Source organism: Peromyscus eremicus, chromosome 4 (assembly GCF_949786415.1).
Source record: "Peromyscus eremicus chromosome 4, PerEre_H2_v1, whole genome shotgun sequence".
NCBI lineage: Eukaryota > Metazoa > Chordata > Mammalia > Rodentia > Cricetidae > Peromyscus > Peromyscus eremicus.
This window is the reverse complement of record NC_081419.1, coordinates 2,614,101-2,627,572: the sequence shown is the minus strand read 5'-3', so window position 1 is coordinate 2,627,572 and position 13,472 is coordinate 2,614,101. Positions and strand designations below refer to the sequence as shown.

The window sequence follows — 13,472 nt, the reverse complement described above, 5'->3', positions numbered from 1 at the left end:
AGAACTCTGGCTGTTTAGCCCAACTGAGCAATACATCAAGGGAAACAATTTTCAGGGTGTCACACCGGGGAACTGGAGAGCTGACAGGAGCTAGGCTGCCGGGCAGGTAGGAAGGGGCTTCGGCCTATGAGGACAGAAAGCACGCAGGTCAGTCCAAAGCACCAATGGGAAGTCCTGGCCCAGTGCACTCTGGACCTCACCAGCACGTCCCTTCCCTTCTTGGGGCCTCGGCTCTCCTTCCCCCACCTCCTACCTGTGTTCAGTGGCACAGCTGGGCTCACTCTGTGCTTGGGTATGTTGCTGCATGTGTCTTGGCTAAGATGTTGCATAGATAGCGCAACCCAAAAATACATGCTCTGGGTTGGTAACGCCAAGAGTATGTCTCAGGACAAGAGAAAAAGAAGCCAAGTCTGTGACAGAACTGAACTGAATTCTGGGAATGGTGTCAATGTGGGTGAACAGCAGTGGATCTGTGAATCCCATAAGATTCACAGACATCTGATAAAATTTACATGCTACCACAGAAATCCAAGGGCAGGTGAAAGGGGACAGGATCCAGGGTCTACTTCTGTCTCACGGCTTTGACAATAATACCCATGTTAGAAGGCTCAAGGGTAGACATTGAAGTATACCATTTTTGGGCTGGAGAGATGGCTCAGAGGTCAAGAGCACTGATTGATCTTCCAGAGGTCCTGAGTTCAATTCCCAGCAACCACATGGTGGCTCACAGCCATCTGTAATGACATCTGGTGCCCTCTTCTGGCCTGCAGTCATACATGCTGTATACATAGTAAATAAATAAATCTTTAAAAAAAAATACCAATTTTATAACTTCCTAAGCCTAACATTATTTGAAAATAAAATGCTTTTGTGTTTCTGGTTTTTAAGGAAATGATCAAAACAGTAGAGACACTACCCAAATGAGCTTAAAGCTTTCTTGGTGATTGCTCCATCAACCCAGCTAGAAAACAGGCCAGGATCACCAATCCCCTCCTCCCTGTCCCCCAACTTAGCTGGTTTATTTGTGACTGGCCACTCTCTGTCTCCCCCTACCACTACCACTTTCCAAAGGAAGCATGTTTTCTGGAAACTCAGGTTCCTTGGCCTGGGCTCATGAATCACCATGGTTCTGTTTTGGGGGGCTTCAATACATCAAATGGCAGAATAGGCTACTGGAAACTGAGCCCTAGTTTACCCTTGACCCCCAGAATCATTGAGTGGCTAAGAGCTTATCAGTCCAGCTGCTAACAGCCTTTCGTACCTGTGGGGAGTACAAGTGGAAGACTGGACCACAGAGCTGGGGACAGGCTTTGCCTAAGGCCACAGGGGGCTGGGAACCAGGACAGGCTGGGAGCCAGGATGAGGGCTGAGGGCTTTGGAAAGGCCAGTTCTGAAGATGGAGGCTAAGTAGAAAATACACCGCCTTAGAAGAAGCCACCCGGTTAGGGAGGTCATCTTGAACTTGGTCCCAACAGGAATGAAGACATTCTAGTGAGGTAAAACCCGCGTCTCCTCCCCTTGACTGACAGCTGAGACAATGGACACTGAGACACTGGAGTTTCCCACAGAACCTCACGCTGGGCGAAGGAACAGGCTGAAGCTTGGTGCCAGACAAAGGAGGTTCCACAGAGTTCTTACAGCTTGTCAGACCAACTTGCAAGGGAGAATGGAGCCGAGACAAAGGCGGGTCAGTAAATGGGAAGGACCACACGTGACTGGGCCTGCTTAGTTATGCGCACCTCTTGCCCTCTAAATCCAAACCTCATGTTTGGACCCCAAAACTGGATCTGGGGGTGGGGGGATCACCAGATTTTTATGTGTTCCTCTTCCCAATCTGGTCATATGGAACAAATCTTTCTGTTTTTCACTGTTGCTTGTCTCCTGAACTGGTCTATTGAAATCAGGTGGCTGATCCTACCTTGTTGGGGCTGCAAGGGCCCAGCTTAGGTAAGACCCAAGGCTCGGCCACTACAATTCCAGACGAGGCCTTGGAGACTACCGCGGGATTTCACTGGTGGGGAAACTGAGGAGAGGGACTACCCCCCAGACCGTGCTGCCAGCCTGGCTCCTGCGGTCTTGCGCCTCGCTCCCCACCCTCGGGCGCCCGGCCACCTGGTCACACCTGCATCATTTCGAAGATATGGTTGTCCTCCCCGTACTGAGGCATTTCCGGGGGGATGAGGTGCGGGGCAGTAGTCGCGTCCATGTCTCGGACTGCTTGCCGTTCCCTAGTAACCGCGTTGCTAGGACGCCAGGCTGTGCGTCATCGGTGCGCGCCTCCGCTGGGGCAAGTCCTGAAGTCCTGGTTCCACCGTTCCATCCATCTCGGAAAGGATGGCAGTAGGCTCTCGCTCCCCAGGGCATGGGGGCCCCCGACGGGCCTCAGCGCAAAACCCCAGGACATCCCGAGGGGCCACAGCGCAAGGACTCCAGGATGCCCGTGGGGGTCACAGCGCAAGCACCTCGGGATGCCCCCAGGGTCCATAGTTCTGGATCCCCAGGCCCTCCGGTGGGAGATTGGATCCCAGAAACCTGCTTCTGGTGCAGCCATCGTGTGATAATGGAAGCTTAGGTTTCAACCCTGACTCTGCTCCACGGACCTCAGTTTCCCCAACTTTTAAAGGAAAGACGCTAAGCAGATGTGGGTCCGGCGTCAGCAAGAGCAAAAGTCACCTGCAGCTGGGATCAGCCGGAACCTGGGCGGATCTCCTTGGTTTAGGCAGCCGGGCCATGTGACCTGATTGCCATGGCACCTGTGGTCACAATCGGCCAGGACCGCCTGGTCTCTGAGGCCTCGACCCCGCCCACTCCCGCTTCCCGAGACCTGAGGAGGGCCTTCCTGCCCTTCGGGGCCCACACACCCACGGAGGCACTCCAAGCTTCTGGGGACTCTGTGAGGCGAAGGACAGTCCGAGTCAAACCAGGGTAAAGGGGGCTGGGGCACCGCCCAAGAGCTGAATCGAAAACACTTGGGGAGTGGTGGGGGAAGAGGTGGAGGTGTCCTGGCCTAGGGGAGGAGAGCTCGCTGCTGTTGGAATGGGCAAGTGTGGCAGAGTACTCACCAAGAGGGAGGGAGGCACAGCCTACAGGGATAGCCCAAAGTCCAAGTGCTGGATGTGTCCGGATGTGCACTGTGAACTAGACAAATTTGTGGACCTCAGTTTCCACACTGAGCAGTTAGGGCAGCTCAAGCCTTGCTCCCACGACTTCTCTGAAGTATTCGGCAGTGATTGGCCCGTGGAAAGTGGGCACTGTGGGCCACTGTCCATAGTGGTATCCATTTAATCTTTAGACTAATCTTAATCTCACCTCAATCACTTTGTACAGCAGTAGCCCTCCTCTTCAAGGTTTTTTTTTTTTTGTTGTTGTTGTTGTTGTTGTTGTTTTGGTTTTTCAAGACAGGGTTTCTCTGTGTAGTTTTGGTGCCTATTCTGGATCTCACTCTGTAGACCAGGCTGGCCTTGAACTCACAGAGATCTGCCTGGCTCTGCCTCCCGAGTGCTGGGATTAAAGGCCTGTGCCACCACCACCCGGCTACAAGTTTTATTTTTATTTATGTGTATAAGGTAGGACAGAGGAAGAGCAGAGGCCAGAAAAGGGTGTTTGGACCCCTAGAGCTGGAATTATAGGCAGTGAGCCAATAGATCTGGGTGCTGGGAACTAAACTCAGGTCCTCTGGAAGAGCAGCAAGTGCTCTTAACAACTGAGCCATCTCCAATGCCTATAGTTCATCTGTTTATATAGGTCAATAACAGGTTTGCTTGCAGAGGTTCCTGAGGCCGCAGTACCAGGCATAGTCAAATGAGAACCTTTCTTCTCAGAATACAGAGAATCTGAAGAATTAGACAGGGCAGAGGAGTTAACTGGGTGACTTTGGGCAAGTCGTTTCCTCTTTCCAGATCTCTTTTCTCACCAGCTGCTGGGCAGAGAACAGAGTTTCAATAGCTTGAAGAGTTTTGATCCAAACTCACTCCTTGGGCAGAAACAGAGACAGACCTAGCAAAGGGGAAAGTCTTGCCGAGGGCCGTGGCTGAAATCAGAGGCAGCCTCAAGGCTGGCAGCAGGCGTCCTGGCCTGGGATTATGACACTTGCCCTCTGTCCCCATGATTGCTTCCTCAGAGGCCTCAGGCATTGGTAGACTTGTCAGCTGGGGAGCAAAGAAGCCGCCTCCTTGACAAAGAATACAGGAGCCAAGCTGCAGCTTGCACTGGGGAGGTTTGGTGTGCTTCCTGGACATTTCTGAAGTGGTTTCGTTTCTCCTCATTTATTTTCAGCCCTAGGCACTTTTCATACCATGATCTAATCTTCTTTAGCAGCCTGGAAAAATACAAATCAATTAAAGCCTAAAACCTATGGGGTAATCACTTTTTCCTCCCTTCTCCCCCCAGAGAGAGAAGCGCCTGCATTCAGGTCTTTCATCCGCTCTAATTTGGCTGCAGAGGCTTGTGTTCAAGGGACATTCACTTTGGATAGCTTGTTACAGCCCCTTTCGTGACATCCCTGACGCGTGTGTGTCACAAGTTGCTAGGATCAAGAACGGAGCCAGGTTTGCTCTAGGGGGCTCATGGGGCCACAGCGGGCCAGTTAGCACCGTCTCCTTGGAGAACCCAGCCGCCCAGAGAGAGTGGCAGGGGAGCTGAACACACAGGAGATAGCCCCATGATTGCTCTGGGATAGGAGTGGAAGTGAGACCCAGAGTCTAGCTAGTGGGGGCCTCTAGAAGTGGTTGGGTAACTTTTCAGATCCCACCTGTCCCCCAGCAGCCATAGCCAACCCGATGCCTGCCATCTTGTCTCTAGAGAACATGAGGGAGGGTCTAATGGAAGAGCCAGACTGAGAAGTCAAGCCAGGATGTGACAGATCCTGGCTTGCCCTCTTCCTGTGTGGTTTCAGTTTCATCCTCTGACCATCCTGTGTGATAATTGTGGTCCCTTGTCCTAAACTGTGGCCAGGGATTGAGATGACGCATGCCCAGGGCTTCCCTAGAACACTGTTAAGTGAGAGGCTGTTCTCCTATCAGACCAGTGTCTGGCAGACTGCACGGCCCTGGCTTCCACGTGTCCACCCTGCCACACTATGAGCTCTCTCCTGACCTCTTCCCCCTCCAGCAGAGTTCATCCAGAGCAGGGCCTCATATACCATGTCCATTACTATAGACCCCAACACTGGACTGTATCTGTCACAGGGACGGAAGGACCAAATGTGGTGTTCATCCCACCCTCCAGCTTAGATGCCTTCAGCAGTTTTGAATATCCACCTTGACCTGGGGGCCCCTTGGCTTGGCCCTGTCTTACATCCTTGCCCCTTAGCCGAGTACACTGCCCACCTATACCCCTTCTTTTCAAGCTTAGAGTTTAACCCCTCCACCAAGAAGGATAAGCTCCCAGCAGCCCTCACTTCCCTTTAGATACTCACCACACCTGTTGTGGCAGTCCCCCATCACCTGCATGCTGGGTAATCACGGTAGCTCTGAGGTCCCCACTTTCCTTACACCTGTCATCTCAGGACGTGCCAACCCCAAGGCTGGGTGGCTGCTGCTATCTCCTGTATGTTAGGGCACAAGCTCAGAGACTATTGTCACCTGAGGTTGGTAGTCAGGGTGGAACGGGATCTGAACCCAGGACCGGTGGTTGCAGAACAGCCTTGACTCTTGCCAACCACAGCACTGAGCAGCATGGGCAGAGAGCAGGCTAACGAGACACACTCTGTCTCCCTGGATACCCACCACCAGGTCTCTCTGACTTTCCTAGGTTATAACTTGAGTCATTTGTAAGCTCCGAGCTGGAGCAGGATGGGACACTCATCTGTGAATGGAATGCTAGGGGCCCTGAATCTCAACAGTCAAGATAGATACATTAATGCCATGTTCTTCAAAATTCAAAACCAATGGCAAAAATCCATTTAGAATAAACTATTAACACTTCATAAAGACAGGCTTATTATTACAGATTTTTCGTTTTACCACAGGCTTTGGTAGGGGAAAGGCACAGATTTCTCTAAAATTTTGTTCTTTTATTCTTGGGAACTTTCTTGTTAAGTATTTCTTTTCTCTCTCGAATGGATGCTGAGTTTTTTGGCACTCAGTCCTTAAAGTTTATCTTTTCCCCGTCACCTTCAACCCTCCCCGGTGAGTCAGAATTCTGGGGAGGGACAAGAGAAAACCCCCTATGCCCAAGTGAGCTATTCTGCCCCATGGGGAAGAGGCCGAGGACATGGCAGATGCCCGATAAACAATAATCTCAGCCCCATACTCACCCTGTCCACAGCAGGTAGAAGGCTGAGTTCAGGAAGGCCTGGAGGGAGCAAGGGGCTGCCCTACCTCCAGGGGGCTGATCTGCACCAGGCCACCCAGGGCTACATCTACTCCCAGCTGTCGGCAGACACAGTGCATGCTCTATTAAATTGGCACAAGGCACCCACTTGGGTTAATGGGGTTAACTTCAGGACAACCCTGGGTCTCTAAAAGGCCTCCCTGCAGTCATCCCCGAGCTCTCTGATTTGCAGGCCAGCATCCCTAGGGGCCGTACTCTGGTCTGTTCTCAGTTCTTACACCCCACTACTGCCATTGATTTTACCACAGAGCTGTCTTCCCAGCTCCACCCTGTCCTCACTAGGAAGCTGCCTTCCTTACACTTGACCTTGTGTGTGTGCCCCCTCTGCTTCCAGCATCTTGGAATGGCCTTGGTTCAGTGACACAGGCTGGCATGCTGGAACCTGGGCTCTGTGTGCACTGGAGGAGGGGCAGAGGGATGTGGGGCAGTGAGGATGTGTTCAGGCATCAGGAAGCCTGGGACCCAGGGGTCTATGGCACACATTCACTGGGACTCCCTTATCTCCAGGTCTCCATATACCCCCTGGACATTACAGGGTCTGGGCTGCTGAGGTCCCTTCTAGCTCTGATATTCCCTAAAGATTATAAGCATTTTGCCCAAGGTCGGTTTGGTAAACCGTGACAGCATGGAATAGGGCACCCGCTGCCCTCTCCGCTCATGGGGGATTCTCAGTGCTTGAGGACAGCCGCCATCACATCAATGATGGCCCCTGGGCTGCACTCCCTGCAGATGGCTTTACTGATCAGATAATGTGGTAATTAACATAAGACAGGGGAGGAGTCTGCACCTATACCTGCCCTGGAAACCTGCAAACCTGAGGCTATGGCTCCTGCCCCAAGCCCACAGAGACAGACAAGTTACACAGAACACCCAAGCACTGACTCTTTCCCTGGTAAGCTCACAGGAAGAATTCCCAGACTCTCACCAACTTCACTGTGGTAGACATTTTTTTTTTAAACTGACATATTGCTGGTTTGGGGTCTTGTCATGTCCCTGAATCCCAGGTTCTGCCACAGAAGAGGTCCCGGATACTGTGTGTGCACATACACTTGAGACAGTGTGCACCTGTATGAGGATAGACCCTATGATCTGGAGACACTGAGGACCAGAGAAACTGTCCCTAGGTGAAGGAAGCCACAGCTCATGGCAGACTGTGTCCTGGAAGGGTAAATAGACAAGGTCAGACTTGGTGCAGTGGTGGACAACTTGAAGGACCTAGAACAAGCATGCGGCTTCCAGGACCTGCTTCCTTTCCCCAACATTCCTTCGGGAGGGCGCTTCCCTCCAAAGCTGGATGGAGATTCTGATCCCTGGGGCTTCAGGGTTCTCTTCTTCCTTCCAATAGACCCTTCCTGTCCTGTGAGACCCAAGGACGACAATGAACGAGGTGAAAGAGACCCTCCGCAGCATCGAGCAGAAGTATAAGCTCTTTCAACAGCAACAGTTCACCTTCATCGCAGCGCTAGAGCACTGCCGGGAGAATGCTCATGACAAAATCCGGCCCATCTCCAGCATTGGACAGGTGATGCCTGGCAAGCAGGGCGGTGGGTGGTATAGGGCGGGGTAGGGTGTTCTGCCCAGCCCAGCCCCCTCACCCAAACCATGGAGCAGTGGGCCCCTAGAGAGGAGAATGGCGGGTTGGTTAGTTTCTGTGCCGACTCAGATTCTAACTGATGGAAAACAGTCCCTCAGTCATTGGCACCCACAGATATGTAGTGGTGACTAAAATGTGGGCTCCAGACTCAGCCAGCTTGGCCTCATGTCCATCTGCCACCCTGTAGCCTTGGGCTGGTGAGCATATCTCACTAACCTCAGTTTCCCCACCTGGAAGGCACATCTAATGAAAGCATCCATGGAAAACTCTTGGCCCACACTAAGCACTCAAGTGTATAGTGTCACCTGTGAGTCCTAGGCTGAGCTCTGGGGATTTGTTAGTGAGCAGGTCGATAATGGTCCTTCTCAAAAGGTTCTGCCACACACTGGCGCCTGGCCCAGCTCACTGATGGGGGCTTCGCAGATACTTTTATTTAACCTGTTTCTTTAAAGGTGAGCTATTGTTCAAGTTTACTCAGTGGGGGCTGGAGGCCTTCCAGAAAGTTAGGGGCCCTGGCCACTGGGCAGCTAGGAACATATACACAAGTGGATCCTAGAACTAAGAAAGAAGCTGCCGCAAAGAAGTCAAGCCCCACTGAGGGATGCCCGTTAAAGGGCCTGGGGGTGGGCATGGTCGAGGCTCAAAGTACCCGGGAGAAACAAGACCACAGAAAACAAGCAACCTTTACCAGAGGCATCCGGTAAATCGCTTTTTCTAAATTTTGTGAAAATTTGTGGTTTTCACTTGAAAAAATGCTGACCACATGAAGAAAATGCACCATGCAACCTGCATCCACACCCACCCATCTATCATAGTGGTCCACTGGTCCATGTTCATGCCCCTGAACTACTGGAAGGGCAGCTGGTTACACTCCCCCAGCAGCTCAGCCTTCCAAGGGCATGGGACAGGTTTTCAGTCTCTAATAGTGGCCCAAGTCCCACTTCCTAAGCACCTGCTTGATAGGGCTTCCCACCTTAGGTTCAGAAGAGATGCTCTCAGATCTGTCTACCCTCAAAGCCCCCCTCACACATCCAAGGAGGCCACTCTGTTGTGGTCACACCTTGATGCAGTCCCCACCCCAGGTACCTGGACAGGTATGTTGTCGGAAGCCTCTACCTTACAGGCAAGGGAGGAATCTCTTCAGATCACTAAGAAACAGGGTAGCCCTGTCTAGACAGAGACAGTTTGGAGTACTGGAGGAAGCAGAGGTGCCCTCCTTTCATCTTTCTATGGAGAGTAGCAGCTGGCTGTGAAATGACTGAATCCATTACTCAGTCCTGCAGCTGAGGCAGTTCCTTAGCGTCAGGCCAGCCATCTCACCTTGCCTGTGCTTAGATGCAAAGTGCCAAGTAACTGGCAAAAGACCCATAGAGGGGTTCCCTACCCCTACCCACGGAAGCCTTGGGAAGCAGAACAGAGAACTGGTGTTCTCAGCATGTTAACTCTGCAGTTACAGGGAGGTTTAAAGTTTACTCAGTATAGGAAGTCTGATTTGAACTGTGCCCCACCCACCCACCCACACACTGGGATGGCCTCCCAGTCCAGGTTGGGGTATCACACTGCACTGTCCTCATGCAGACAGTCATTCCACAGTCAGGCCTGTAGCGGACTTTTTCTAACTCCAAAGTGCAGTACAACCAGCCTGAAGGATTCTTGTTTCTTCCTCAGTGGTTTGGATAAGCAGGGTGGTGGAGACCAGGCCACTGTGTGAAGAGGCCAATCAGTCAGGCCACTTGTGTTGGCACCCAAGCAGGTCATTTCTCATGTCTGAACCTCTAGCATTTAGGGAGTATGTAAAATGAGAACTCAAAAAGGCCGAGACCTAGTGTGGAGAGCTTAGGTGATGAGGGAGGGAGACCAGACTTAGGAAAGTATTTTTGCAAATTGCAATGGTGCTTGGAACACAAACATTAGCTGTATGTCATGATCCGTATATTCAAATGCTCCATGTCTGCCAACAAGCTTGTGATGGAGGGAGGCCTGGGGCAGTGCCCCCACCCCACCCCCCACCCCCACCCCGGTCTCTCCAGACCCAGCTCCTGACACGCTGGCCCCTGCAGGTGCAGAGCTACATGGAACACTATTGCAACAACTCTACGGACCGGAGGATTCTGTTCATGTTCCTGGACATCTGCTCAGAGCTCAACAAGCTCTGCCAGCACTTTGAGGCCCTGCACTCCGGCACCCCCGTCACCAACAACCTTCTCGAGAAATGCAAAACTCTGGTTAGCCAAAGCAATGACCTGAGCAGCCTCAGAGCAAAGTAAGTCCCTCATGGGTGTACATGGGTCAGAGTGTTGAGAGGACAGGAACCTGGGAGCCGGCTCTCCCCTGCTGGCACAGGTCATAGCCTCTAGTCTATACAAGTCCTAGCCCCCAACTACCACCTAGAATGACTGACCTAATTAACCTGATCTAAAACTGGGTCATAGGAGAACTAAAAAATGTCCCCTAGGACTTAGAACCAGACTAGGGAGAAAGTGGCTACAGAAATGGGACACCTGAGTTATATCCCCTGAAGTTCCACGGTGACCCCAAAGAATCCAAAGCTCCATAGTCCATTTCTAGGAGTCTAGATGTTAGGGCGAGAAGGGTTGTAGGTAGCTACTATTTTACAAAGGTGATAGGAGGTTCTCCAGCCCCTAGTCCTGGTGGTCAGAGAGCTCTTGCTACCTACACCAGACGTACCTGGGGCTCTTGGCCTTGAACCTTCTCAATCAGAACACATAGGGATGGAGCCTGAGGTTATGTGTGTCTAGTTCTCACACCTCCCAGGGTGACCTGCTGTCCATGAGGTAGGTCTCACCACCTGCTCACTATCCTGCAGGTACCCGCATGATGTAGTGAACCACCTCAGCTGTGATGAAGCCAGGAACCACTACGGAGGTGTGGTCAGTCTTATCCCTATAGTCCTGGACTTAATGAAAGAGTGGATTGCTCATTCTGAGAAGCTTCCTCGTAAAGTGCTGCAGCATGTGAGTGAGGTCCTGGGTAGCCAGGGAGCCGCTGCAGCAACCACTATCAGACCTGCCCAGCAATGGTTAGGAAAACACCATTATAGGCAGCTTGCAAAAGAGAGCCTCAAATCTAGGGGGAAAGACAAAGGCTCCCGGATACCTCCCTGGAGACCACCTGGTGGGAAATTGTAACTCAATGTCAACCTTGGCTTCCACGGTTCATCCATTCTTACTGGGGGCCAATACACAATTGAGAACCTCTCTCTCTCTCTCTCTTGCTTTTCACTTCTAACCTCCGTGTTGATGAAAGGGATCCTTACTCATGGAGCTGCCCAAACAATGTGGCGTTGGGAGGGGTATCCCAGAGGAAGGGTGCTGTGCTGATGCCCAGGCCTCCTGCCCATGCTGTGGCCTCTGGCTCTGTAGTGAGCAACTGGAGGGGGGCCCACTTAGCTCCTTGTCTTGACAAGGGCAAGACGGAGATGAGCTGCAAGGTCTCTCATGAACAAGTTAGGGGGAAGGGATCAGGAGGCTGAACTCACCTGTGTTGGGAGAGGGAGAGCGTGGCAGAAGTAAGAACTGTTTTGTGGCTCTTGAGCAAGACAATGGCCTGGTCCCTGTAGCAGTCTAGTCTATCTACACTGTAAATGTATACTCCTGGCTTCTCTGCCCGCCAGAAGTGAGCTCTGACTGTTGGTTTTTCCCTTCACAGGGGACGACTTAGCTTCTGTATTGTGCTTCCTTGGGGGGAGACATTCAAGAATAAAGTGTTCTACCACTTCTCTGCCTGACATGGTTTTCTGGGATTTACCTGTCCAAAAACCAACCAACCAACTAACCAACCAAACAACCAAAAAAAACCCCTGTACTTTTAAGACATCAGAGGACACTGGGTGGTGGCCACACAGGCAAAGCCCCTCTTGGACAGCACCAGAGACCTCTGCAGCCAAACTGAGTGCTTCCCTTCAGAGTGGGTTGCCTCTAAGAGGCTTAGGCCACAGAGGGCCAACCTACAGGCTTCTCCAAGAGTGAATTCCTTGTCTGTCAAGAGACCTATTCAGACAGCTCCTGAGTTTTCCAATCAGCCTCCTGTGGTTAAGATGGGCAGTGCAGTAGTAATTCCAGACATGTGCTGGTTGAGGCACCACTATGCAGCTTGAACCCTGCTTACCCCACTAAGGCCCAGGCCGAGTGGTAGGGACTAGGTGGGGGAAGAATCTCAAAATTATGTAAAGGTTATCTCCCACTTCTGCCCAATGCCTGAAGGGCAGAGGGGGCATCCGGGTGTAGGTGATGAAGACGGCTGCACTGTCCCTTGGCATACCACAAACACAGCTGGCCAGAACCAGGGTAAGCTTCCGCTGGGTTCCATCAGGATGACTTGAGATGCAGACTTGAGAGGCCAAGTTGTCAGAGGTGGCCCCTCTTCCACACACTGCTCTTTAGACAGGGGCATGAGTTTAAGGAAGCTGAATTATCTGTTCCCCAGCCCAAGTCCACCCCTGCTCCATACCACCATCCAGGAAACCACTCCAGACAGACTGCAGTGTCTCTGGACCGTCTCCTTTCACCCACAAGCCCCCAAGGCCAGTATAAAGTCTCTTCATCTCAACACTGAGGAGTGCAAAACAATAAATCTTTATTTGTTCACAGTTAAACACAAGCAACTGCCTTGACATTTCAGAACATTCTAAGGACAGCAAACCTTTGATTCCATTCACTGAGACTGTACCATGTTCTCCTGCAGCCTGTATTTATGGCATCTGATGCGGACTGTTTGACATGCTTTTAAGGTCATAGTGGGAAAGTTTAAACCTTTTGAGAAGAGGTGACTTCCACTGAACTAAAGAGTTTTTGAAAAATTTGATTTGTTTTCACTGATGGGAAAATACCCCCCCCCCGCACCCCGCAATTCCAAGTTAGCCATATATGGTTCATCCATGATTGATTATAAAACTAAATTATGTCTTAGCAAAACCTGCTCCTCCGTAATGTGTTTTGTGGTCCAGTCTCATGGTGACCACCAAATCTTCCTAGTGCAAAAATGCCTTCCTGCCTCTGATCCGACAGAGCTAACAAACACCATCACGGCCTCTCCTTTCCAACACTGTGTGAAGTGGGGCAGGGAGAGAGATCAGTCTAGTGAAAGATCAGCTCCAGTGGATCAGTCAGCCTACTTATTCAGAAGTGGGTAATCCTGGGGCTCTGGGAAGGGCAGGGCACTTCTTGGCCCCCATTCATTTCATTCTGAGACCAAAATTGGTCAGGGTGCAGTTCCTGTTGTAGTTGCAGCCGCTTCTCTACACTGCATTTGAAAACTTGGGGTGATATCAGAAACACTGCTCCCCTGGGCACACCAGGGACTCACAGACTGGGAAGCTGAATGGGAACAAGGGTCACAGCAGCAGCCCAGGGGCCAGTTCCCACTTTACCTACACAGACAGGCTAAACCCAAGGCAATCAGTGACTCTGCAGCAAATGGGGGTGGGAGGGTGGAGGCACACGCCACAGAACTCTGCATGTATCCATGGACACAAACACTCTTCCACTGGATATATTATATTCCAGTGTACACAGCAGTGGCTGTA

At 51.6% G+C, this 13,472-nt stretch overlaps 2 protein-coding genes across 10 annotated transcripts in view; one reads left to right on the top strand and one right to left on the bottom strand.

Moving 5' to 3' along the window:
- Ak8 (adenylate kinase 8) overlaps positions 1-2,764 on the bottom strand; it is a 121,628-nt gene extending 118,864 nt beyond the window's left edge. For 2 of the 6 annotated variants that reach the window (XM_059259906.1, XM_059259910.1), the window contains exon 1: positions 2,123-2,655. In XM_059259906.1, the coding sequence (XP_059115889.1) occupies positions 2,123-2,206 (84 nt within the window). In that variant the 5' untranslated portion in view covers positions 2,207-2,655. The other 4 variants (XM_059259908.1, XM_059259909.1, XM_059259905.1 and 1 more) reach the window with 4 other exon arrangements.
- Positions 1,555-11,668, top strand: Spaca9 (sperm acrosome associated 9). 4 transcript variants are annotated; one of them, XM_059259913.1, is made up of 5 exons: positions 2,315-2,925; positions 4,390-4,547; positions 7,679-7,855; positions 9,988-10,190; positions 10,755-11,668. In XM_059259913.1, exons 3-5 carry the CDS (start codon positions 7,712-7,714, stop codon positions 11,074-11,076), a joined length of 669 nt encoding a protein of 222 aa, XP_059115896.1. In that variant the 5' UTR covers positions 2,315-2,925; positions 4,390-4,547; positions 7,679-7,711; the 3' UTR covers positions 11,077-11,668. The 4 variants fall into 4 exon arrangements, with proteins under 4 accessions (XP_059115897.1, XP_059115896.1, XP_059115895.1 ...); XM_059259915.1 differs by lacking the exon at positions 4,390-4,547 and having other exon boundaries at positions 2,332-2,925; positions 10,755-10,902; positions 11,597-11,668; XM_059259914.1 differs by lacking the exons at positions 2,315-2,925; positions 4,390-4,547 and adding an exon at positions 1,555-1,687.
- The last annotated feature ends 1,804 nt before the right edge of the window (positions 11,669-13,472 follow it).